This window comes from Amblyomma maculatum, chromosome 7, assembly GCF_055883805.1.
Source record: "Amblyomma maculatum isolate TAMU_Amacu chromosome 7, ASM5588380v1, whole genome shotgun sequence".
Lineage (NCBI taxonomy): Eukaryota > Metazoa > Arthropoda > Arachnida > Ixodida > Ixodidae > Amblyomma > Amblyomma maculatum.
In genome coordinates this window covers 143,631,511-143,658,197 of record NC_139350.1, presented here as the reverse complement: position 1 = coordinate 143,658,197, position 26,687 = coordinate 143,631,511, and the positions used below count along the sequence as shown (strand labels likewise).

The 26,687-nt window shown below is 45.1% G+C and overlaps 1 protein-coding gene across 1 annotated transcript in view; it reads left to right on the top strand.

The window, feature by feature from the left end:
* Window positions 1-13,215: 13,215 nt before the first annotated feature.
* The window catches only part of LOC146184905 (aurora kinase C-like), a 33,806-nt gene continuing 20,334 nt past the window's right edge, over window positions 13,216-26,687 (top strand). Inside the window, exons 1-3 of the mRNA XM_084608848.1 lie at window positions 13,216-13,779; window positions 16,665-16,791; window positions 24,891-24,970. Coding sequence (XP_084464974.1) covers window positions 13,700-13,779; window positions 16,665-16,791; window positions 24,891-24,970 — 287 coding nt within the window. The 5' untranslated portion in view covers window positions 13,216-13,699. The remainder of the gene's footprint in view (window positions 13,780-16,664; window positions 16,792-24,890; window positions 24,971-26,687) is intronic.

Genomic DNA, 26,687 nt, shown 5'->3' with positions numbered 1-26,687 from the left:
CGAACCGACAAGTGCGAGTTCAGTTGGTCACGCAAAAACCACTCTTTCAAGCCTTCTTCCTTCGAACCTCTCAAACGTGACACGTTGAAGCAACCGTAGCACTTGAGCAAAACACAAAGAACACGAACACTGCAAACTTGCCGGCTCGATAAATGCCCGTCTGCTTTAAGCATTCTGTCGACGGCACTTCGGAGGCACACACACTTCTGCTGAAGTTAAGCACGCGAAATGCAACACATTTCACGATGGTTCACAATCCATGAAGCACATTTACCAACCGTCGAAACGTGGTCGAACCTGTTGTAGCGCAAGCAGCCATGTTAGCGAGCGGAATGTAGCCTGGGTAACTACCGGCAACCGCCTGTCGGTGAAAGGGTGAGGGCATAAAGTAACACAGAAAGTTTGTTTCGGTTTCAGTTTCGTTACAAAAAAGAAAAGAAGCTTGAGTGTATTCTGAGTTTTAGTATTAATTCTTGTGCTGTATTTGGTGTAAAGGCATATTGGCGACAGTATACACCAAAGAAATATCCAGGAAATTGCCAGATGGAGATAATGTAGAATAACGACCTGCTGCTTGCTTTACACTGAGTTTTAAAAGTTTACGTGTGAGTTCAGATGGCAGCATTAATACGATAGTCACTTTCCAGTGATAGTTCAGCGAAGCCGAACAAAGTGCGCATGAAATTTGTTGTAGAACTTCAGCAATTTCGAAAACGAGGCAACTGTCTCAAATTTGTGATCGACAGCATGACAAATGAAGCGGCAGAGTTGGAACCCGAGTTGGAAGTCCGTTGTCTATGGTGCGCAGCCGTGTCTCGCTATGCGTGCCGATAATACGGTGCTGAACAACGCTGCCTAGTAGATGTGCTGACAAATATTAGACGACACAGATAACTTTCTCTCTTTCTCCTTTCTAATTAGGGCTGCGTGTTTTAAAAGGGCTGTATTCGTTGTGGTATAAGGAAATCGAATGCGGCCCTTTTAAAACATCTATGCAATGCGTAATTCGAAGAGGCGCTGTGCTAAGGTGCACAGGCTGGAAACTCTCTGCGTGTACGCACTCAATGTGCCGATTAGATACAGACATTATCGGCGGCGAAAGTGTGTTACCGAGAACTTCACAGAATGCCCACACCCAGTGGAATTAAGGCAATATCAAACCATGTTTGGATGTGAGGGGGCCCGGTACGCAGCATGCGCTTTGCAGCTGCAACAGCAAATGTACCAACATGTAATTATACATATCAGTCAACTGACCTAATCTCAAGAGTATCTTTATTCATTGTGTCGTGTCACCCTCCATGCTTTGGCTCATTCTTTGTTCACTGTCGCCCAAATCTACGAACCCGAAAATATCACATTTTCTGTAATGGACGCAACATGCTTCGAATATGATCTAATATTATTTCCATTCTCCCTGAGAAATTTCCCACAGTGCGATCAATTTTATAATCAATACATTTCTTATGCACTCTCTAAACCAGTACCAAGTGTATTTTCTATTGCAAGTGTCAATGGGAATGATATGTGCATGCTAATTGCAATGCATTTGAAAAAAAAAAAAGAAATTGAACGAAACACAACTTTGCTGAGAGAATAAATATCCAATTCAAACATTCAATATTTTCTCGGGTTCCCAGTCGCTGTGTCAAGTTTACTATTTTATTTTTTCGCGAAACATATTAACAATAACGCTTTGTGATCAGTACACCATTAGAATATATAGTGTGCTTGCAGCAAAGATTTGTTGCCGCGCCGTTTCTACGTCGTCGTTTGCACCCTTCTGGTAGATTCTCTCGTCTGCACCCTTAACGTAGGGTGCTTCGACGAAATAAGGTGGAAATTTGTGGCACACCCTTTGACGCACCCTTAAAGGTGAGATACTGCCATATAGGGCGCGTTATGGGGTGCAAATTCACAGCGCATCCTTTTCTTGCACCCTTAAGGGTGAGAAACTGTTTAATGTGCACGGACCGCAGAGTGAAATGCCATCTCGTAGGGCTTAGAGGAACTGAGAAACATTATCTGACTTCGTGGCGCGGCCTGCTGTGTCCCCACGCCTTGGTCCCCCCCAGGTAGCACAAAGTGGGCTATGAAGGGTGGGCCCCGGTGGGCCCGATGTAGGCAATGCAGGACAGCCCCGGTGGGCTCAATGTGGGTGCTGCAAGAGGGGCCGACGTAGGCCCGAAGCGGGCTGTCGACAAAGCCCCAATTGGCCCCACTAGGGGCCGATGCAGGCAGCCCTTGCAGGGCTGCCCACATTTTTCCGGCATTGTTAAAAGGGCACATCCCGCCAACTCCCCGCGATGGTCCTACTTTGGACCGATTTGGGCAGCCGCTTTGGAGGAACATTTTTTTTTTATTTCAGTTAGCCCCTCAGAAAATGACATAGGACCAATGCGGGTTCTATAGCGCTAGCCACACTTGGGCTTGCCCACATTATTCTCATAGGGGTCCGACGTAGGAAATTGATGGAAAGCCCTAGTCCAAGTTTTCCCAATAAATATTTAGGCACATAATTAATTACTTTATACATGTCTGCACTTTCTAAACAGCCATAATATTAAATTTTACAATAACTCATAACATTCATCTAGCCGAAATGACTTCATGTACATCTTGTTCAGGCTGTGGAGATGTGTGTTCTGAACAGTAACATTGTACTGCGAGTTGCAGGCTGTCCATAGCAACAACATAAGAGGTAACAGTTAGCAATCAGTTTGTTTTAGTATATGTAGCGCAATTTCCACGAGCGCGAGAACTAAAGCCATGTAAATTTCTAATCGACTAAACATGGCCACAACTGTTATACAAATCATCTATAACAGTAATTTAGGGCAACATCTAATGGAAATAAAAGTTGGAAACAATGATTACGCAATTGCACGCACGCCTTCTAGCCCCATTACGGCCGATGTGGGACCTACAGCGGTTTTGTGTGGGCAGCCCCAATTGGGCTGGGTGTTGGTTTTGAACCTAAAGCCCACTTGCTATTGCACATGCCTTCAAATTCCCCACAAGGGACCAATTTTGGTATCATGCGGGCCCTCCCGCCTTCCAGCCCCATTACGGCCCATGTGGGATGTAAAGCAGTTTTACGTGGGCAGCCCCAATTGGGCTGGACGTTGTTTTTGAACCTAGAGCCCACCTGCTGTTGCACGCGCCTTCAAAGCCCCCACAAAGGACCGATTTTGGTACCATGCGGGCACGCCCGCCTTCCAGCCCCATTACAGCCTATGTGGGACCTAAAGCGGTTTAGCTAAGGCTGCCTCATTTGGGCTTCACGAGGGCTTGCCCAAATTGAGCCCTTATTCATATTTCACCTGCCCTCAAGTAACCTACTAGGGGCCGATTTGGGCAGCATGTGGGTATGTCCGTTTTCTTGCCCCACTACGGCCGATGTTGGTCCCACAAAGATTTAATGGGGGCGGCCTCACTTCGGATCTATGAGGGCTTTCCCATAAAAAGCCCACATTTAGGTTGGATTGCCCTCAAATATCCGGAAAGGGACCCTCGTGGTCTGGATGCAGGAATGTGCTCTGCATTAGCCCAGGAAACGCCGCTATGGGACCCATGCAGGAGGAGCAGGGGCAAGCCCAAATGGGGCTTGCCCACATTTGCCCCATCGGGGACCGATGCAGGTTTTATGATGGTTGCCCCAGCCCCACTTGCCTACATCGGACCTACTGGGGCCCCACATTCTGTGCTACCTGGGCCACCAATATATTTTGCACCATGCGCGGGATCATCGATGCATGAGGACTATCAAACAAGTAGTTAACAGTCATGTCTACTAGCCATCAAAGAGCGGGTTTCTGAGTGCCATTCATGTCACTTAGTTGCCAAAGTCAGACAAGCTATGGCACCTGTGCTGAAATGGAATTGACCTAAAAGAATTGATCTGGGCTCGAACTTGATTTTACCGGCCCGGTTGATGACAACTGCTATGCGCGTGTGGTTGAAGCAGCCACAAAATACCTCGAAGTTCGTCGCGTACAAATATGAAACCCTGACGATGTCATCAAACAGTTGCGTTTCATTTTCGCCACGTTGGGCAGTCCGTAGATGGTCGTCGGTGAGAATGGTACTTAATTTTCCTGACGAAGAAAAAGTTAGTTTTGAAGCGGAACACCACGCGACACGTTGCAAGCGAACCGCATCACCCTGCGAGAAACAGACAGGCCGAGAGAAGGGTCAAGAGGACTAACGTGTGGACAGAAAAACTGCAAAATGAATGTATTGCTTGCCGTCTGGCAAAGTCTCCTTTAGCCGAACACTCAAGTGCTCATGCGACCGTTCAGCACACTGCTGGCAAGCTTATGTTTGAACAACACACAAAAAGAGCTTCAGATTTACTTCATGTCACAAATGCGCCGACTCTAGATGAAAATTGAGTATACCACCCATCTGGAAGGGTAACCAACACTCGTCCGCAATATCGCCGGCTCTCTGAATTTGCTGGCTGCTAGCGTCACTAGTAACACTGATCATCGTTTTTTGAGGTCTCTGTGCTCAAAGGTGGTCCATTACAAAGTAGACACGTGGACCACATGCGATGGCGTTAGACCTCAGAAATCTAAACCTTATTCTCACAACCGGCTTGCTACTGCTCCGTCGCCTTCGTCGCGCCGGCATTTGACAGAGCCGGATGTTAATGGGCCCCATACTCCTCGAAATTGGGAGCCCTGAGCTGTGGGACCTTTCGGGAGATTTCCATGGACCGGCAGTGATGGAGATGCGACTCACCAGTAAGCGCGAGTTAGCTTCTCTCACGTGACTCTACGTGGCGGCTAGCGTGCAGCCCGAGCAAGCGAATAGTTGACGGAGCAGGATGCCACGAAAGAGTGCCTAGATTCCTCTAGCCCCCGCAGCCGTGATAGCGTATTTGCCCTCCCAAGCCAACTAAAACAAGTCTCATGCCCAAGTATACAAGCGTTGTCATAAATCATTCACTTTAATTTCAGTTGTATCTTAGTCGCAGTTCAATATAACGTGGAAACATTGCATGCAGTTATGAATTCCACACATTATCTAGATGGTCGAAACCGTCAACCATATTGTCATGTTGTCTGTGACGATACTTTTCCGTGGGATCGCTAAAGACATGGGGTTAGTACAACCCAGGTTAGAGAGAACGCGGCGGCGGCATTCCCATTTAAACCCACTTCTTTGCTAGTCATGACTGTGCGTTGTGAAAATATCAGCACTCTCTACATCACCTTTGGATGAAACTGAGCTCAATTTACGGCGCATCGATTTGGCAACGTTGGCAAAACGGGGATCATAGTAGCCGCTTGTGTCGTACTTCGCAATGGAATGCGTTGCGGTGTGGCACGTATAATGGTGCGGCCGCGCACTCCACTATTGCTAGTCAAATATTTCCTAGTTCGTTACATGTTTAAGCACTTGTGTGAGTTGGTCAAGGTTGGTAAATATGGCGGGCCAGTCATTAAGAGCGAGACTCAGAAATCTTTGCAGAAATACAGCCGCTAAGAAGCGCAGGTATGGAGATATGTCCATTTGGCGTGGAAAAAGAAACAGTACTCGCACATGAAAAGAAATGCTCGATTCCTTTCAGCGTCTGAAACTCGGTGGCTGAAACAGCGTTAGACAAGTGGCGCGGATCGAGATGCGCGATGCGTGTGTATTGCACTTAAGGGGAAAACAACTGATTGCGAGTCATGTGAAAGTGGACGGTTGTGGTGACAGTGTTCTGTTGCTTATGAGCAAAGGTAAGCTCGTTCTCTAAAACACCAGTCACTCTATCTAGCGCGAACGCTGGCTACTTTGGCTGTTTTGGTGGTTCGACGGGACGCCGGGAACGGATGGCTAAATTGCCGACAGCTCCGAAAACCAAGTTTCTCGCGCGTAATCGACTGACGCGCGCGCAAGAAATACTATCAACCATGCACGAAACCCCGCGCAGTACATGCTGCGTGTAGTAAAACATGCAACGTACAGCAGAACTATCGCAGTATATACTTATCAGCCTTTATATCACTCGATTTTGCAATGGTAAACAAAAATGCAATGTTAAAATACTCTTCTGTCTTTATTGTTTTATATAGTTGACTTAAAGGGCGTAAAGTGAGAAAGTAAAATGAAAGTAATGAGTTACTTTTAATAACAATACCCACCAGTGAGTACATTCAACCGTGGGAGTGCCGTGATGGCGCTACTCGAGTTTAGCCCAACCTCCTCGCCGCGTTTTACCTCCTTGGTTAAAGAACTCGAAATGGCTGCGCCAATAGATTGGCAGGCGGATGTGCTTACATGTAGTCTGCAAATTTCATTTGTTCTAGTTACATAGAATACTGAGCACAGGTGCTGAACGGTGAACACCTTAAGAAACTGACGTACAGCGCTAAACGTGCGAGCTTTACTTTACCACAAGTCTCAGGAGAGGTTGTAGTGCGTTGTGTTGAGTTGTGTTGTGGTGTGGTGTGCACTGCCACAATAGTCTACGCAACCGAAGGAACCGTGATCCGCCCGGGAGATTTCACCGCTTCTTCGGCAAGTGGTATGAATAGCAGAGGCGCGAAGCGTGCATAACTGGGGACAGTAGAATCCATTAAATGTCTCCTTTGCTCTTGTGTCAGTTTAGTTAGTGTCGCGTAGCAATACTAGTAATCGCAGTCGGGCCTCACTCATTTGAAGGTTGGCGTGCTTAAGCGAAAGCTTGCATACCCTACGTAAAAGCCAAATTGCTAGCTGTTTTTCACGGGTTAGCGCAGTTCTCCGGCAATGCTAAATGAATTTGATAGTGCCGCATTCAATTGACAGGATAGAATTTTACCAATTTTACTCATTTGTTTTGAGCTATTCCGAATTAGTAGCGGAAGAACGCGAAACAATTACCAAGCGGCCGGCTTACGGCGCTTGTGTGTATCGCTTCTCGTGGTTTCCGTCGTGGAGCGTCTAGATGGACGCCCACGAACTGAAATTAAGATCCTAGGTCCCTGGCCACGGCGATCGTCTGCGGTGAAGGCCTCCCAGGCACTGCTCCGCGTTATGAAAAGCACAGGACTGATCGAAAGGCTATGATTTTTTATGTTACGTGATATGACTGTGAAGTGATGTGATGTAACTGTACTGTCATCACCCATCCCTCTCTCACCCACAACATTTATACCCATCTACCCCTCTCCCCCAGTCCAGGTAGCAAACCAGTTCCTTTACCGGTTAACCTCCCTGCCTTTCCTCCTCATCTTCCTCCTCCTCCTCCTCCTCCTCCTCCTCCTCCTCCTCCTCCTCCTCCTCCTCCTCCTCCTCCTCCTCCTCCTCCTCCTCCTCCTCCTCGTCGTGCTTTCCCACTCTCTAAGACACTTGGCGACCGTTTTCGGCTGTAATTAGAGGGCGTAACATCACTAGAGTGCTGGCTTTGCGTTATAAGTTGACATGCAAAACTACCGTTCTTACGCAAACTATTGCAATGATTGCAGCTACGAAGATTCGGAATTATAAAATTTAATATTAAGTGCAGTCAATCTATTTTAGCAGTCTAAAATGAATTGCGCTCAACGTACGTCTAGACAAGCGCGGAAGTGTACCCATGCAGACAAAAACAGAGCCACATTTACACCTGTGTGGCATGTTCGTGGGTAATCTTTATTAGGAATCCCCTTCGGGGACGATATCAGTTATGTTGTAGCGTACGGACTCGTCAACGCGCGAGCTAGAATATCGCAGTGAGCAGAACCGTGCTTATATGCTCACGAGCGAAATGTAAACAAATGTAATGAAGTCCGAAACCATTGGTGCGAGAAATGGGCTTTCATCTGTGACGCGCATTTCGCTTCCACGGAATATTGCTGTCTTGCATGACTTGTTCCACACTGTCGTAGATGTGGGTTGGTCACCGAAGAAAATTCCGGTAAACTTAACCGATTTACATGGCTACACAAATGAAGAAAATTGTACACAAATTCACACCGGTGACCGTTTCGTCCGGCGTCCTGCAAGCCACCGTCTGCGCCGACGGTTGGCTGTATTCCGCTCTCTAGGCTTTCCTGTTTTTTTTTTTTCCTTTTAGCCTCCTTCGTACTAGTGAGACGCCCAGCGTGCGTAGACTCTTGCAACTTGGCAGTCGCGGCGCCAATACGGTACGGCGGCGGTAACAGAAATCCTCGTCGCCTCATCGGCGTCCGCTCACGACCCCTAGTCGGCTCGGATATCTGGCCGGTCTGGCGTCCGCATCTGGTTAGGCCGATAGCAAACATACGCACACAAACACACAATAACGAGCGGCCGCTCGGCCAGCGATCAGGGTGATGATAGCGCCGTGGCGCCGTCTCCTGACACTCCGTTCAATTCAGGCTTTTTTATTTTTTTGTCCCCGACACATACTATACACGGAAGAAAGCAAACTTTCCTATTTTCTAAGATTTTTACGCCGAAAATGTTCTTCGAGGTTGCCTATTTTTTAAAAGGAGCACTTTAACAGGAGCACTGCGAAATGAGGCACTTCAGGCGCCCGCCTACGGCGCTAAGATATTTGCGCCGAAGAGGGCGCTAATCGCTTGCTCTTGTTGGAATCCATATACTGGACATAAGCTGCACATCCAGAGCGGGCACTTTGTGTGCGCACATTCTGTACACTCACCGCGTACACACATTCCATACACACATTCCGTAAACGGCGACCACGAGAAAACGATTGCCGGGCTTTAGCATGCTACATTGCGCGTGATATTTGGTTTGCGACACGCAAGTAGCATGCTCACAGAAAACCTTTAAGATACGGTCTCCAAATGCGGCAGCCTCTATTTTTCCCAACCATGGCAATTCCTTTTAAATCTACCTTGGTAACCTCCTCAAAAGAACACTTGGATCATATCATGCTCTAATTGCTGATGATGCTGCACAACATGAGACAATAGCAGGGGTTGCTTGTCTCTTATTAGCTTTATTAGGCTTTTCTCTCAGCGTGTTCGACTATAGAACCATTTTTACTAGGGATTTTTGAGTATGGTACCAGCCACGGAGAATTAAAGTCCTCCCAGGGCAACTGCTGTTATTTCTGTTTGGATATTTTGATTTCTGATATTCAGTAAGATTTTCGTCGCCAGTTCTTGGATCGGGTACCTTCTCACATCAATGAAATTAGTCCTTTGTGGGGGTAATGGCTGCATTGGAATATCAATTATAGAGTCGGACTTTCTCGCGTCGTGTACCCCTGGCCTATCCTGCCATAGTTATCTGCTTTCTCTTGGGTCCCCTTTCTAAGACATTTGGTTTCTTGTTGAAACACTCCAATTATCTTTTATTGCTTTTGAAGACTTACAACATGTACAGTATAAGCGGAATTGAGGCCACTGCCATTCAAGCAAGTGCGACGTGTTTTTGACATGTCTTGGGGGTAGGATTACTTCCCCTCATTATTTATTTGCACAAATCTGGGCGTTCTCCCTTACATTGTGCAATGAACCTAAAATAACGGGTTATTTTTATCCTCTCTTGTCACCGTTTCAACTAGCTAAGAAAACATGCTCTGAATATTTGCCTATTTCTAACTTTTTCCAATCTACTCTCATTTGCAGCCACTCACCTTGGCTTCAGAAATGGGGCAGTTAGCTTCGTTGTTCAGAAATAGGTAAATATTACTCCCTCTGTGAACGGTTCTCAGCTACATACATCCATCCATTCCACTGCTCTCATTCGTCTGCTTGGCTTTCCTTAATTATCCTGTTTGCTTTTCATCAGTAGGATTGCCTTGCCTCTCCAATTATACTAATTCATATTATTATTGCGAAGAATTTATGAACTTTTTGCTTTGAATCTCCAATCTCCTGGTGGGCAATGGCGATTTTTAAAAGGCGCAGCAACAGCAACATTGCCCTGCACTCTCGCCAATCTTCCACTGTGGGAATCTGCCATATTCAGAGGCGAGAAGAAAAAGAAATTGAGTGGTCTCGTGCTTTTGCCTCGTGCGCGCGCCAGTGCTTGCTGCGAGCGGCACGCGACTAGGAGAACGCAGCCAAGGTCGACATTAGTTTTCAAGGCTCCCGGCATTGTATCTGCGTGAGGTAAGTCCATGGCAGTGCTTTATGGCAAGCAGCAACTGCAGCCAGTGGTCTGTGCTCTAGCTTGTGCCGGCGGTGTACCTTCGGCGCGTTTGCTGTGTCTTCTACAGCGAGACTATTGGTAGTTCCATCAGGCCGTGTGCAGCAATCTCCAATGCCTTGGATGAGGACGTCCTAGCTCAGCATTTGGTTTGGCGTATCATGAGCGACTTCGTGCAGACTGAACTCCGTTTATGTCGCAACGACGAAGCCATGTATGGACTACAAGCGGCTGGTCACTCGAGGCTTTTCCGGAGTATTGCACTCCTCTCCCCAGAATCTTACGATACGTATACGCCGCCACAACCTAAGAAGGAAGCAGCACGAGCAAGAGTTTTTGTCGATTCTGGACCCCACCCGCGCCTGCGGTAACATTAGGAGAATCCAATGGTGCCCTGCGTAGCACCCTTCGCGACGTCATTATCATAAGGGATAAATAAGCCTGTATACTTTGCTCCTCCAGCTTAGGGGATATCGCGAATTGAAGATAAAAATGGAAGAAGGTATTTATACATAGTTTAAACAGTAGGAAGCGCACGTATGGAGGTTCTATAGCCCATAATATTTAGAATGCCTTAGCTTTGTGCAAATTAAGCTTAAATGCTAGTGTTGTTTATTAATGCAACATTGGTCTACGGCCACCGTATACTTTGAGCCCGACGGGAGGAGTGGAACAAAGGCCGCACTTGGAAAGTCTGTCCACATGTTTTACGTGCAGGCTAGTTCGTGTTCTCGCAGTTGTGTGGTATGTTTCATGGTCACAGTTGACCCGCAGGGGTCGTGCTGGAGAGCACTCCTTCATTTTTGTTTCTTTGCAGAAACTAAGTTCTCCTAACTGTCATACATAACGGTACTGTCACTTAGGTGTACTTAACTTATGTGCGGAACTGCAGCACGGAATCTCCATTCAAACCATTTTCGTTACCCATCATGGCAGCTTTTAGTTCCCTGTTATAAACTGCAAATACCTTTAGTTTTTTTTTTGTTTTTCTAAAGTGATATAGCTGTCATAAAGACATCTCGAACAGCAACTTTTATAATCAATTAACCAAAAAAGTCATATTTGTGTTCTGTACCATTGTTTTCGCTTCCATTGTTTTTCCTTTATGCAAATCCAGACCACCCGTCGCTGCTACCGTCGCCGTGACAGCGCTTGCACCGCAGGCAAGGGTTGAATCGCAGCATTCACCCAGCAGTAAGCAGCATCCTATGGCTTCATTGCCCGGATAAAGGTAATTCAACGTGAACGTGCACTTTCCAGGAGCATTAGATCATTAGTAGCTCATTCGCCCTGCTTTGCAGCTACCTTTTGCGTCTTGCAGGAAGGTTAGGTTCCACCATTTACGAGGGACATCCTTCAGGCAGTACTGGATTTATTTTGTCGTAACCATGGCGTGTGATGGCGTGTGCAGGTGGCCATAGTGTCAGCGGAAAGTTTCCAAGAGCACTGCTGTATTCGTCCTCATCCGCCACCAGATTTGGAAGGTACATTGGTTTAGAGCCTACCAAAGGAGCAGCGAGAGGAAAAGAGGTTCTGGACTGAGGACTCCAACTGCTACTCCGGCAACATTTGCAGGCGAGTAAGTCTTTAAGATTTACCCGGCCCTATAATCACGTCAGCGGTTCCCGGCGTAATTTTCTTCAGCGCCTACAGCATGTATGCAGGTATTATCAGCGGTTTTATGGGAATTCTCTGCAAATGTTAATGTTCGCTGTATTGACAGCGTTGGGCTCTGGCCGTCATGCGCTGCCATGCACACGGCATTGAGGAGAGTGGTCCGGTAATCTAAAATGTTTTCTAGGAATGCTAACAATGATGCAGGATCAATGATATCGGTATTTGTGGTCTGTGAACCCACGGTCAAGTTTCGCCTACGAGGTGTCGTGCTAGAGAAACAAGGAGCTGAGAATCGGATTTTCTTTTCTCCTTGGTGCGGCCTCTCAGCTATCTTAATCATTAACCTTCTCGCTACTGTCTTTAAGTGTACTTAACCTCCAATGCGAATCACATGCCACTCTTAATCGACCCGCTAGAAGATTTATTGCAGCGCATGCTAGTATTTGACTGCCAATAATAGCCTCCGAAACGGATTCTTTTAAAGCGACGTAGCTGTCATGGCTTTTTGGAGCAGCAAACCTATCCAAACTTGTATTTGTCACAATCGCGTGGGCATCTTTGCCACTTTTCGTGTGCCTCAGGCAGTGATAGGTATGCTGGCGGCGACAAGTGTAATTGTGTTCGCCTAAGCCGCAGCAGCTACTCCTGTTTTAAAGGTCGGCAGGAAAGCTTAAAATTACTGGTGCTTACTGGGACGCATGGACGTTTCGGGATGACTAAACACTGCTTACTATGCTAACTTGTAGTGTGTGCGCGGCACATTTTTATGTTGAATCGCTTGGTAAGGCAACGTATTGTTTGTATTGAGCCAAACGGGTTTCTTTCAGATTATTACGCAACCACCGTCCAGCTTTTTCTTATTACCTTGCCGAAACCGCGGCCGTGGAGTGTTACCGAGCGACGACGCTCAAAGGACATTTCCCAGTAGGGCAATCTTCTTTTCGGTGACACGCAAAGTTAATTTGAAGGAAAGGCTTACGGAGAATCCCTGGCATATTTGCTGCCGAGATTCGTTCATGATAGCAGGGTGAGCTTATTCTTCAAGCAGTAGATGAATGCAGGGCTCGTTGAGCCTTATATTCTACAGAGACGCATGAGTCCTCTGTGGACACACTGTAACGTTCCCTTATTGCAACCGACACGAGAAGAGTGATTTTAAGCATTGGATATGTTATTTCAATTTCAAATGGTGAGCCCCTGAATTATTGCAAGAAGTAAACGCTTGCATTCACTTCACATCAGAATCCGCCGCCTCGCTTTGTTCGACACCGGCTGCTTTTCCAAAAGACGCCTCTGCCGCTTCAAGGTCACGGGTTAGCTGCGATTCTAGATTTGATTATGCTTTATGAGAAGCATGACGTTTCATGCCATAGGAAGCGCTTTTCTGGAAGTAATAGGAAAGATGTACTCGGTACAGCACGAAGACTGCTGGTGGCGGCGACCACTGTGGAGTGCGCGTCTACGAGAACCAGTTATTTGCAATGGGAATTTTGACCTTTGTGAGTATGGCGAATTTTTGGGGGGAGTGGAGGAGGGCGTCGTTTAGTGGTTAGCTTAACGGAGGGGGTGCAGGGAGGGAAAGGCAGCTATAGTCGGATACAATTGAAGAAAGAAGCCGAAATACGCGTCTGCCATTCACGGTAATGGATCAACTGCGGCCTCATGAGAGCCAGCCGATTTCATTAGTAGATATGGCTTCCTTTCAGCGGTAGGCACCGCAGCATTATTAAGTTGTTTCCGACCATACTGAAGCACTGTTCTGAGAATTCTTGTGAATTGCACATTTATCGCCGGTTTTCTTCGAAAATTGTTGGTTGAGATGAGCTGCTGCCCCCTGCTTTCAGTCCCCTGCTGGACTAGTGTCGCACTTTCAAACAAAATTTCTCGCTTGAGTGCAGTGGTGACAAAACTTCAGAGTCGCTCAGAAGATTTTATGCAATAGCGCCGGCATTAACCCTCCTTATATTTATCTCCCTTTGCGGCAGCCAGTAGCAGCCCCGTACTACTTTGGACGTTTTCGATGGAAGCCGCCGACCCCGATAATACAGGACCCGACAACGAAGCTGGCCCCGGTGGAAATGGCAGAGAACCCGAGCAGCGGTAAGACATTCTGTAGGTTTTGTCCGCCAGTGTTTTGGATCATTTCATGTTGCATACAGCATAATTATCTGCTTTGACGTGATTGCAGATTTTATTATAAAGCGAACCTCTGGGGCCTTGCTATGTTGGGATGTGTTTCAGTTATAGTAATTGCCCATACGACACATGCTCCTTGACTAAGACAGATACGCTTCCCTCCATCCCGCAAGTAAATATCCTAATAAATCATCAGAGGGCCCCATGGCATCTCCCCAGACCGCATATGTACTATAACGGGATTCAGGCGTAACGTGGTATTTTCGCTTTTCTCCGGTCAGTTGCAGGGACTAACAGGGCGCCGGCACTGTGCCCGCCGTATGGGTTAGTGTTCGGGAAACTCCAACCACGTGGAGGCACGATCCCCTTCAGGCTCATTTTTGTTTTAAACAGATGACGCAGCCGTGGGTCGGCACCCCATTGCACGTCATATTAACGGCCCTTAAGAGGTAGAAGTTGCTGTGGAGCTCAGCACTTGTTCTATTAGCTCTTCTCCTCGCACCATCTGAGTAAGACAGTTACTGCGCCCCTCCATTTCTTGTCTTTGCTTCACAAACCAACGATGTGTATGCGCCCATCCACTCTGAAGGAACATTTCTGCCCTCGCCTGCTTCACTGGAAGCGCGCCCTTACACTGGAACCTTAGCAGAGATATGCTGATTCTTGCATTACACCGCGCCTGGTGCAGAAGCTGATTTTGTATTATTGGATCAGCCTTTACAGGTTGCTGCTTTTACACGTAGAAAAAAGTATGTGGGAAAAGGTATGATTGTGAGAAAAAAAAAGGTCTAAACAATGTTACTAACAAACGTAGTAGGGTATATATAGTCTTGGCAAAAGTGTAGAGCCCACGGGGTCTGCTTTTGAGCCGTGTAGTGGCGCTGATTAAGAATTAGGAGATCCTTCCCATTGAAGAAGGTAGGGCGAAAAATCTTCTTACTATCTAGAGGATTGAACTCTGCAAATCCATTACAAGCCGCACGAATAGGCTCAGAAGTAGATCCCCTAGAATCTACTTTTCTGCCAGTGACTCTACTTACACTTTCACCATTTATTACAAACGAGGTTGATATCGCAAGTGGTTAAGGATGTTAGTGCTTGTCAAACCTTTTTACAAGCCTTATAAGTCTTTTTTGCTTTTTATAAGTTGACCCTAGCGGGAATTACATTCTGCAATGTATTCCATCCGGAGAGTTAAAAATTAAACAGGTACTTCGCGCTTACAATTGCCGCTGTCATTCTCCCTAGAAACACCACAGACACCTAGACAATATGTTTTTGTCGGCCAGGTCTAATACAATTTTTCGTATCTCCCGAAGGGGAGCGAGTAGCACGGGCTTAGCTGGGATATACGAGTTTAACAAGAGCCCTGCTAAACGAAATCAGAACTGTGGGAACCAACGGAAGAGCGCGGCTTTCAATGTTGACCTGGCTACTCCTCGTTTTAGGGTTAACGCCTCAACTTTGCGATAGGAAGAAGCCGCCGTGACAGCTGACTGCCTAATTTAGCATTCTCTTCACGTCATTGACAGCCAGACCCCCCCGCTCGATGTTTTCGCTTTAATGCATCGTCGTTGCATTTCTTTTTATGCTCCTCCACTCGCATTTAGGCATTGGGGGAAGCCATCCTCACAGTCGACTGCCATTGCACTCTGGCGAAGCCTCGGCTATCCTACACGTTTGAGTGCATTTCACACCTACTTGAAGGAATGCCACGATCATCGCTTTTTTATTAATTTAGAGCACAGGACTTGGCAATAACGCCGCATCAATATTAACTCTAAACGACACGTTGCAAAGCGTGATCTATCTTGGTCCTAATCAGAAAAAGCAGAACGCCAGGTTTTAAAATTATTAAGTAAAAAATATTATATATAAGTAAAAAAAAAATATTTAAAAAAATTAAGTGAAAAGAAATTAGTTTGGCAATATCGAATAGGAACATCCCATTACACTCCGCAGTGAAGCACTGGTAGCGGTAAGAGAATACATTTAATTAGGACACGTAGTGACCGAGAATCTGGATCACGTCGGTGCAATAACAATTGGTAACTTACAATGGGATGGAGTGCACTTGGCAGACACACGCAGGGGATGAAACCCAGTTTGTCTGTATACCCCAAGAGTAAACTATATAACAACAGTGTCCTATATTAGTACTACACTACATGGCGCAAATGGGAGACTAACGGAAAGGGTTGGACTTGAAGTGAGGACAGCGCATAAATGCAGTCAAAGAAAGAAATAGGTAAAATAGAGACAGGTAATAGCAGTTTGAGTGAGGGTAAGATTCTGAGTTAGTAGCATCTAAACAGAAATCCAGAAGCGTCTTTGGGCAAGGGGTATAATATGAAAAATAATAATAAGCCATTTGAAAACAATCAATTCGAATATAACACGATCAAACTTGGCACGGGTCGTCAGATTTTGCGGGAGGACGGGCAGTTTTCCTGAAGGAGCACTTTTCACCTCCAGTGTCTGAATTCAAGCTGTCGCCGGCGGTGACCAGTATTAGCCCGGGAAACAATATTCCGGTGGTTTCCTGCCAAAACAAGCTATAATACGAATTTGTGAAAGATATCTCGCTTTTTTCGAGCGCACTATATTTGATCAAACAAGGTTCAGCAGAGCTGTTATTTTGGCTTACTGAGACATTTCGTCAACGATAGCTCAAAATAATGGAGATGCGCTGATGTGGGCTACCTGCTGCCAGCATGTGCGGTGCCATCTATTCAGGACATGTGTTCTAATTTGAGCTCACCTTGGAGGAGCTTTCATTTCGGGCACGTTTTACTTCCGGAGCCTTTTAAGGCGACTTTCAAGTTACAAGAATCGTTTTTGCATTTCAGCGCGGAAGAGGAAGTGACAGAGTGGCATCTGGAAGATTTTGACATGGGGCCCTTGCTCGGAAAGGGGGCGTTTGGAGAAGTGTACCTGTGTAAAGAGAAGAGTAACGACTACGTTATAGCACTGAAGGTCAGTACTGAGAAAGTAGAGTACATGAACTTATTGATTCGATTATTGCGCTCTTGTAGTGAGCATTCAATTCGTACGGTACACCATTGCTGCCGTACGGTTCTATTATTCGATCTTAGAGGACTTACATGTTGCATCAGCGGCTGCTTGAAGGCCTCATTTATGCGGAGTAATTTATTACACGTTGCTGGTGTAGTATTTAAAAAAAAAAGCGCATATAGGCATTCGCGGTGCAGTGTAAAGTGGCATCATGTACGGACCTTGCACGGTTATGACTGGGTGGTTCACTATGTAGAAGTAGCGAAAGAAAGTTTTATTTATATACGAAGGTTGAAATATAACATTTCTTCTGAAAAAAAAACAGAAATGTGGGTAATTATTTAATTCGCAATGATGTCTCATATTTAACACTCTATCATAGACATAATGTCACTCTGCTTTAGAATCCGGCTGTGGAAACCACAATTACGTTTCTTTCAAGGGTTCTAAAATAAACACCTGCACACGGGGCACAAAATCATCCAGTATATGCTCTCATGCAGACGAGAGTCGTCATATGGTATTAGAGTACAGAGTCCACCAGTTCTATGGACACCGCCTCAGGCAGGCCTGATTTGAACAGCGGTCAACGCAGCCATCTGCCCAAGCAGGCAAATGGTCGCTCTCGCAGAATAAGGCTAATTAAGGAAAATAGCCCGTGAAAATTCGGATACAATTATTCGTTGCTTTCAATAAGGTATACTTTTGATGAAGTTGTAAGAGCATAATGCGCCTTATTTCTTTGTTCATGCTGCTTGTTTAGGGAAAAGTGTGGATTCATTTTTACTAACGCTGGAGCCTCACGCGAAATTATTTAATGACGACGCCCGATAGTTTTATTGCACGATCTTGTATAGCGGTTATTTCTAGCGGGCCGTGCAGCGGACATTTCACGGTCAGAGCCCCCCATTTCTTCCCGTGACCTGCCTCGATTGTCCTGCACACTCTTATCACGAGGAGACTCACTACAATTACCGTCCGAACGCAGTACGTTAGGTCTTCGTTACGATCTAGCTCTTTAGTTCGAATTTGCGGTGTATTGAAACTAATCTTCGAGCTCTATTCCGTTCAACTTACCGAGTCTAGACTCTTTTACGGAACAATGTTGCTCTTCGAGGCTATATGTCTATGTGAAATGCATGTCTCGGTGATTGGCACAAATAAGCCACCGTGCCCTTTATATTTAGAGTCACCGGATATTTAGATTCAAGAGCATACATAGAAGCGTCATGTGCCGAGAATGAGTGCACAAAGAAGGCTTTTGAGGTTGTTTCTTTATAAACAAAATCAACATACAAACTCCGCCCTGTCAGAACATGTGGCGTTTGCGACTTCATCTCTCGCTTTTGTAAGCAGCTCGCGAGCGTGCTTTTAGAGACAGGTAAGCGCATGTATTTGCAGCGCCACATATCTGTGTTGCCCTATCTATCGGAATTCAAGCGCCTGATTTTAGTCGCCACCAAATAAATAAAAAACAACAACGCAGGGTCGAGGAAAGGGTAACCATATAAACGGAGGTGTAGCCTGCCACAAGGCTTGCAGGATTGTAGGATGATTATGGCAGCGCTGTTAGGTAATAATCTTGGTCCTGCACTGAACGCATCCACTGCTTTTAGAGTTAGGGGCTTAAAATACTGAAGCTGTTTAATATCTGAACTAGGACTCAGAGACGTCCGAGAGTTTTTCTATGAAAACGCCCGTCGGAAAGTGAAAGCACTCCGAACAGTGCTATACGAACAAGCCTTTGGCGAGTTTGCAAAGTAAATGGAAACGAGTACATGTCTCGAAGCTTAATACACGTGTATCCAAGCGGCTTAAGCCATGTGACGCGCTTAGAGACGTAATTACCTGCGACTCTTAGAACATTTCGCATCTGCTGCCTTGCTTAATGTCCAATCAGCGGCATCCACAACCGTAGGTTTCCTTGCGAGCACGATTCATGATTGGAGTAGTTCAATCTTGCCAACGCATAGTATAAGATGATTCACGATGCCTATATAAAATTGGTGAGAGAAAACAAACGCTTGATCTATACTGAGAAAAATATTTTTTGAAGCCATATATGGTGGGGGGGGGGGGGATGTTTTTCCTATTCTATTGTTTAGGGAGACCAGATATATTACTAGGAAACTCCAGAGAGTGAAAGCCTTCAACCCAACAGACAAGATAATATATTCAGAGAAATGAAGACTAATAAAGAAGTGTAGTGTCCGACATGAGGAAGTATATTACAGAGAGACTTGAGCAGGATGTAAAGAACGGCGGTGACCTAAAAAGAGTGAAAGTTAAGCACAAGCAAAAATCAGCTGTTCGCGCGCAGAGACAAGGGGGACATTGTCGTTAGCAACATGGATATACTAGTAAATGTAGCCGAGGTGTTCTACATTGATTTATACAGTAGAGGACTTTTGTCAGCATGATATTGTGAGTAGTGGTAGTAGAGAGGAATCAGATGTTCCGTCGAATATTATTTGGGGATTATCTGATTTTTTAAAAGGACAGTGAAGAAATAATGGTGAACATTCTGTCCACCCTTGTATGTAATACTTTATCTCCTCCAGAGTACTGGAAGCTTGGAAGAGCGCTACTATTAATCGTAATCCTTAAGAAAGTGGACGTCAAGGATATGAAAAATTAGGCCGATCTGTTTCGTGTTTCCTGTAATCACAAACAGAAACTATAAAATGCTTCGAGAGCCTTTTCTAAAGGCTACTGTACGATTGGCCACGTGCACTTTATGAAACAGGTGATAGAAAAACCCTCGTGATATGAACGACGCCTGACATAAAATTCATGCTTGGAACGAAATCCGCTAGCAAAATTCGTCCGGTTATTCTAAAGCTCACTGATTACCGAGAAAAGGTTTTGGAATTAAAGAACTGCTCAAAGTTTAAGGGATCTGGGCAGTACGACACTCATGATTACTCGCAGAAAATACGCGCTATTAGAAAACCATTGTGGGACAGCACTGCTAGCATCAGGGACCGTAAAGAACGCGTGAAACTAGTATTCGACAAAATATCAGTGAATGGAAATCTTTACCTATGGAATTTCGATAAACCATAAAAAGTAGCCGTTTCAAATCGAACAAAATTGTGACATGAGAAGAGCTCCTTCCCATTGTAGCTCTTGAACGTTAACTGTCGAAGCATTGTAGATAAAACTGCAGATTTGGAATACTTGTTTACCATTCAGGATCCTAACGTGGTAGCAATTACTAAAACCTGGTTACATGATGAGATAAATGACAGCGAATTTGTTCCCCCTGAGTTCGGAGGTTAACGTCGGGATCGCAACAATAGCGACGGTGGCGTTGCACTACTGCTTAAGAAAAAACTTCTGCGCATGAATGATCACTAACCTTGAATGTTTGTTGGGCAAAATGCTCTGTGATGAACACTCTGTAATGGCTGGCGTTGTTTACAGACCGCCAGGTTCTGGTTTGGATGTGCTAGAGAACTTGAAAACCTACATTATGAACAGCACGACCATTAATACCAAGTTTGTGCTATGTGGCTATTTTAATCTTCCGGGTAAAGATTGGCCTATATTTTCGTCACGTAGTAGTGATGTTGCCCATAATGAAAAGCTCATTAACAATGAGTTTTGTTTCGATTTAAACCAGTTCGTCAGAGATTACACACGTATTCAGGGTAAAAGTAACTCGGTTCTATATCTGGTTTTTGTACGTGGCAACATCCCCGGTGAAATTCAATGCGAGGTTGTTGATGGCACTTCAGACCATCAAGCTGGCTTAGTTCACTTTAGCTCAATTAAACAAGGTCAACTAATATAGCTCGTGTGCCAGTTTTTTCTTCTGCAGATGACATTAGCATTATAGATAGATCAGAACTATTATTTGGTGAACTTCTAATTGGCGCAAATAACAATCCTGATGACGTAAACTGAATGTGCCTGAAATTCAAGAACACTGTGCTTGCCTATATTCAGCGGTTGGTTGCCTTTACACTTAGGAAAACAAACATGACTAATCCATGGATTACGAGAGATGTAATTCATTTAAAAAGAAAAGTAATCACAAACGGAACAATTTTTACAATGGTCACTTAAGTAGGCTATTATATGAATATCCTGCTAATTTCTGTCGATTCATAGCACCAAACACATCTCGCACTGACAAATTTGTGATAAACAATCGGTCAACATGTGATGAAGCAGAAATCTCAGACGCTTTATATGAACATTTCAAATCGGTCTTCACACGTGATAACTCATGCACACCTCATTTTGCTGAATTTGATTGCCTGCCTGCCATTGCAGACTTGGAAATAACTGGACCGGGCGTAATTAACCTTTTAATAAACTTCGACGAGAGAAAATCCTCTGGGCCAGATGAAATACCCAATTCCTTTTTGAAGAGGTACGCTGAATGGTTGTCGAAATTTCTGACAATTATCTTCAACGCAGCTCTGTCGTCAAGTACTTTGCCGGAAAACTGGAAACTGTCACAAATAAAGCCGTTACATAAAAGCGGAAACAGGCAACTTGTCTCGAATTATCCACCAATAGCTCTAACCTGTACCTGCTCTAAGTTATTGGAGCATATCATTCATAAACAGATTACCGCATTTCTTGAAACTCATTCCATTCTTTCCCTAGATTAGCACGGTTTTAGGACGGGTTTCTCGACTGTGACCCAACTTGTTGAAGCAATTCATGATTTTTTATCTGCTATAAACGACCGAAGTCAAATAGGCGCATTATTTTTAGACTTAGCTAAAACATTCGATAAAATCGCTCACTCGAATATACTAACTAAACTTCGTAGCATATAAAACATTCTATACTCTGTAACTGTTTTCAAGCGTACCTGACATCTAGACACCAATATGTTGTCTATAGAGAATTTTCTTCTAAATTTTTGCCAGTTGAATCCGGGGTACCCCAAGGATCAGTATTTAGACCTTTACTTTTTCTGATTTTTATTATTACATTGTTGACGGTTGTGGCGCAAAGCTCTGGTTATATGCTGACGACTATGTATTGTACTGTGTTATTAATTCACATGAAGAATATGTGAAGTTGAACACTGATCTCAATCGGGTTCTAAAGTGGTTTGCCACCTGGCAGATGTGTGTAAACTATGCCAAAAGTGTTGTTTTAACTGTCACAAATAAGAAGCATCCACTGACGTTTGACTATTCAGCTCACGGTAACCAACTTGTCCGAGCTTCTGAATACAAGTACCTAGGTCTTCACATAACTCACGATTTGAGTTGGGATCATCATATTATACACATTGCTAATAAATTCATGACAAAATTACATTACTCGAAGTGATGTCTCCGTAACTCGTCAAAGGATGTTAAGCTGCGTATAAATCTCTAGTGCTACCTCTTTTTGAATACGGCAATATAATTTTGGAACCGCTTACTTTAGTTAATATTAATAGAGTGGAAAGAGTGCAAAAGAAGGCGGTCAGGTTTATCTTCAATCAATGTGGCAAAAAGTCGGTTACGGAACTCAGGGATAGAGGAGGTTTGATTGCATTATCAAACAGAAATAAGATAGCACGCTTGCGTTTCCTGTTTAAAGTTGTAAAAGGCAAATTAAGTAGCAACACGCATGAATTGGTTGCCCTTTCTTCTGGTTATGCTACGAGACGCAGAAATCCTTTTACTTTGCTTCCTCTTCAAACAATGTCTTTTAAGTATTCACTCTTCCCTCGTACGGTAGTAAAGTGGAACGGCCTCGATGGTGCATGGTTTGAGGTGGGAGACATCCAGCAATTTTAGGTGTTTATTGAACGTAGCATGTGAAAAATAGTCATTGTTATTTACAGTCACTTGTTTGTTTTTTAATTCTATTCATGTGTCTAGGATTTCATGTATTTTATCCTTTTGGACAATATTTCATTATTGTTTTTGCTATTGTGATGTTCACTGTGGTCATTCCCACCCTGACACGGCTCCTACCTTCGGGTTAGCAGTATTGCAAATAAATAAATAAACAAATAACTAAATGCCCTACGAGAAGGCATTTATCCCCTTCGAAACCACATGAGTCATGGCTGTATAGCGATATCAAAATGTAGATGGGCCATACGTGAAAATAGTGGAACATTTCTATAGCGACTGCACAGGGACCATGTACAGTCCTCCATCAAGAAAGAAATAAAGTTCCCATAAGGAAGAGTGTTAGGTAAGCAGATAACTGTATGGTTCACCCGCTTCCTTAAAGTAACAATTCGGACACCTCACTTGAGAAAAGTTAGGGAGGATGTTTGATGAAGAGTGCCTCAGTAATATGCGGTTTTTCGGATCACATTGGCGTGCTAAGTAACTCAGGGGACAAATTGTGAACTTTTATATTGATTTATTGAGGAAAAGCGAAATGGTGGGTCTAAATAGTTATATGGAGAAGATTAATGTTTTACAGCCGCGAAAACATGAGCGCCAATACATGGTGGAGAAACCGACCTTCAGGTTTCTACATTTTCAACAAAGCCTGTACATATTCCAGCACGACAACAGTATCGTGTGTAAAATCGCCAAATAGGCGGCACACGATGTGGGAATGTCTCATAGCACAAACGTCTGGCTTACATACGCCACCAGCCTTATTCCGTTTTTTATTCTCCGGGCACACGTTCGTGAATTTGGTATGGAAGCAAAGACTGTGCGACATTTCTTGCCATAACCTTCTTGAGGCCATGCAGTCTGCGACGAATGCGCCGAATGACTGCATGCGTATGTGAATTGTGGTTGGTGAAGAGTACCGACATTTTGGAGTAACTGATTGGAAGACTCAGGAATAAATTGTGTGCATCATACGCAGCAGAGCGCTGCCAAGTTTTTTACCCGTGATACTTTCAATGAAGTGATAACAGGATTCCAAGAAAGCTGGTAAAAGGCAACACAAAAGTATTTAATTCTTGAGCACTTTTGTGCACAGACTGGAGCGGTAACTGGAAATTATGTGGACTGAAATTCCTATGTTTAAACGCAGATCTGAGAGAGCATGAGAACTCAAAGAAAGGCAACTGATACCTCGCCTGTAATTTCGTCGACAAAAATGGTTCTGCATGGCGCAATTCAAATCACGCATGTTCTTAGGGGCCGTCTGGACGCACACGTGAGATCATAGGCGCCTACTGTACGATGAAAGTATTGCCGTTTTGAGTCAGCTGCGATCGCATTGTCTGATAAGGAATAGTGCTATTTAAATGATACTTAATATTTATGCCTTACTTCATTAAATTCGAACGTCCGGCAGATATGTTTCTTCACGATTGTACGTTTTTATTCCCGGGCAATGATTCTATTTATAACTTTATACCCCATTTTTTTTTTATCACGGTAGGTTGGTTACTAATCTTGAAAATGCACAAAAATGTACTCATCCTGTCTAGTTCTGTGTGACTTTAGCATACCGTTGTGTCTTGTGTACGCTCCGTTTCAAAGCGGTTTTTTTAAATCATTGGTGTATGTGAATGCTGCAGTCGTCTTTTAGGGGCCCAATCCTTACTGGAACTGAGAAAAACTGAACGCCTGCTTCGCCAAGTGTTCTCTGTCTTTGCCGCTAATTTGCGCTAAGGTGTCTCTTGAATAAAAGGACTCGCTACAGAGTTTCGAAAACTGTACCATCCAGCGTAAATGGTCTTTATGAAGTGAGAAATGTGTTAGCTTTAAAGACCCATCGTCCGTCAGTCAATACTTTACAGACAGCCAAAAGAAACCGTGTTGTTGAAGATCGGAGGCGGACCTTTGAGAGAAAACATTCGCTCTCTCGATGCTCTTGATGCTGCCTCGTTAGCCGACTTTTGCCCCTTGAGGCTGTCTGAAAGAGTACGGGAGCTCACCCCCATAGGTACCAGCAGTCAGCGTAGAGACGCACTACTGGTTAACGCGCCTCATTCGAAAAGCGGAGGCATCAATCCGCCCACCTACGGGTTAACCGAAAACTGCTTGCTCCTTTTTGTATAGCTCCGTGTTAAGGCGGCACAACGAAGTTCCGCGCAGGGTTCCTGTTTCCGCGTAATTTTTCAACGCCTACTAACTTTTCTTGAATTGTTCATCATCACAACTTTGCGCGTGCAGGTACTGGACAAGGAAGCTGTGCAGAGGGCCAACATGGAGGCACAGCTTGTTAGGGAAATTCAGATTCACGGTCAACTGAGGTGAGCTTGCTCGCACTTCGCTGTCGTGAATGCGCTGTTAGTCTAGCTTCTAACACGTTGCGTAGTGGCTTATGCTGTTGCGCAGAGCTTATCCCTGCTTTCTGGGCTTTCCGCATTGGTGGAACTGCCAGCACGAATCAATTGCTTGACTCCCCAATCGTGCCCTGAGGGAAACGGTGAAGGAAGGAATGAAAGTAAGAATGGTGGCAGTCCTAGAGAAGGGCAGCGTATAGAGTCCGTCCCTTGGGTTTTAACGTCCTCTGAAATCACGCTATAAGCAGTTACGTTTTGCTTCCAATGAAACATATAATTCGAACTAGCGTTTAGTACGGTTGCAGAGCAGGAGGCGATGAGAAAGTTGATACAAATCCGGCTTTCTAGGACATGTAATTTTGCGTCAACACACTAATGTAATGTGATCGGTAATATGAACTAAGCATGCTTCTCGTTCAAATTAAACTATGTGTGCACCAATTCGTGCTTTTTGTTAAATTTCTTCTAGTCTCGTTTCTTCTATTTTTGTTTTCGCCTTTGAAATAGGAGACTTCACGCGCCTTTTTTCCTGAGATGTCGGCTGAGGGGTCCAACACTGATAAATTTATATATTGCTGCATACCATTCAATTATGTATTTGTCGCAGCTGCTAGCTTGCTGCATTATCTGTGTAATTGTAGCGCACAATTGATTGTCGCGAGACGCAGCTTCATCAGCTACTTTGACGCGAAAGAAGCGCCGAGATGTGTCCCAATGATTTCGGCCGCTACGTATGTTTCTGTAAGGGTCTAGGTTTTGTGGCTTCATCTAGAGGTTTCTGCGCCGCCTTGAAATTGAGTGCTGATGGGTGCGACACGTTTTCTTTGTTCGACGGCAACCAAGCATGTTGGCTGTTATCGCCGCCGCCGAATCTCTTAGTTTTTTGCGACCGCAAGTCAGCCAAATAAATGTTTTAATCAGTAAATTCCAAGCCTCTTCTTTCGTCTCCAATGGCCTTGTCCCCAATACGTGACAATACCCAGGTAGCACAGAATGTGGGGCCCCAGTAGGTCCGATGTAGGCAAGTGGGGCTGGGGCAACCATCATAAAACCTGCATCGGTCCCCGATGGGGCAAATGTGGGCAAGGCCCATTTGGGCTTGCCCCTGCTCCTCCTGCATGGGTCCCATAGCGGCGTTTCTTGGGCTAATGCAGAGCACATTCCTGCATCCAGACCACAAGGGTCCCTTGCCGGGTATTTGAGGGCAATCCAACCTAAATGTGGGCTTTTTATGGGAAAGCCCTCATAGATCCGAAGTGAGGCCGCCCCCATTAAATCTTTGTGGGACCAACATCGGCCGTAGTGGGGCAAGAAAACGGACATACCCACATGCTGCCCAAATCGGCCCCTTGTAGGTTACTTGAGGGCAGGTGAAATAGGAATAAGGGCTCAATTTGGGCAAGCCCTCGTGAAGCCCAAATGAGGCAGCCTTAGCTAAACCGCTTTAGGTCCCACATAGGCTGTAATGGGGCTGGAAGGCGGGCGTGCCCGCGTGGTACCAAAATCGGTCCTTTGTGGGGCTTTGAAGGCCCGCGCAACAGCAGGTGGGCTCTAGGTTCAAAAACAACGTCCAGCCCAATTGGGGCTGCCCACATAAAACTGCTTTATATCCCACATGGGCCGTAATGGGGCTGGAAGGCGGGAGGGCCCGCATGATACCAAAATTGGTCCCTTGTGGGGAATT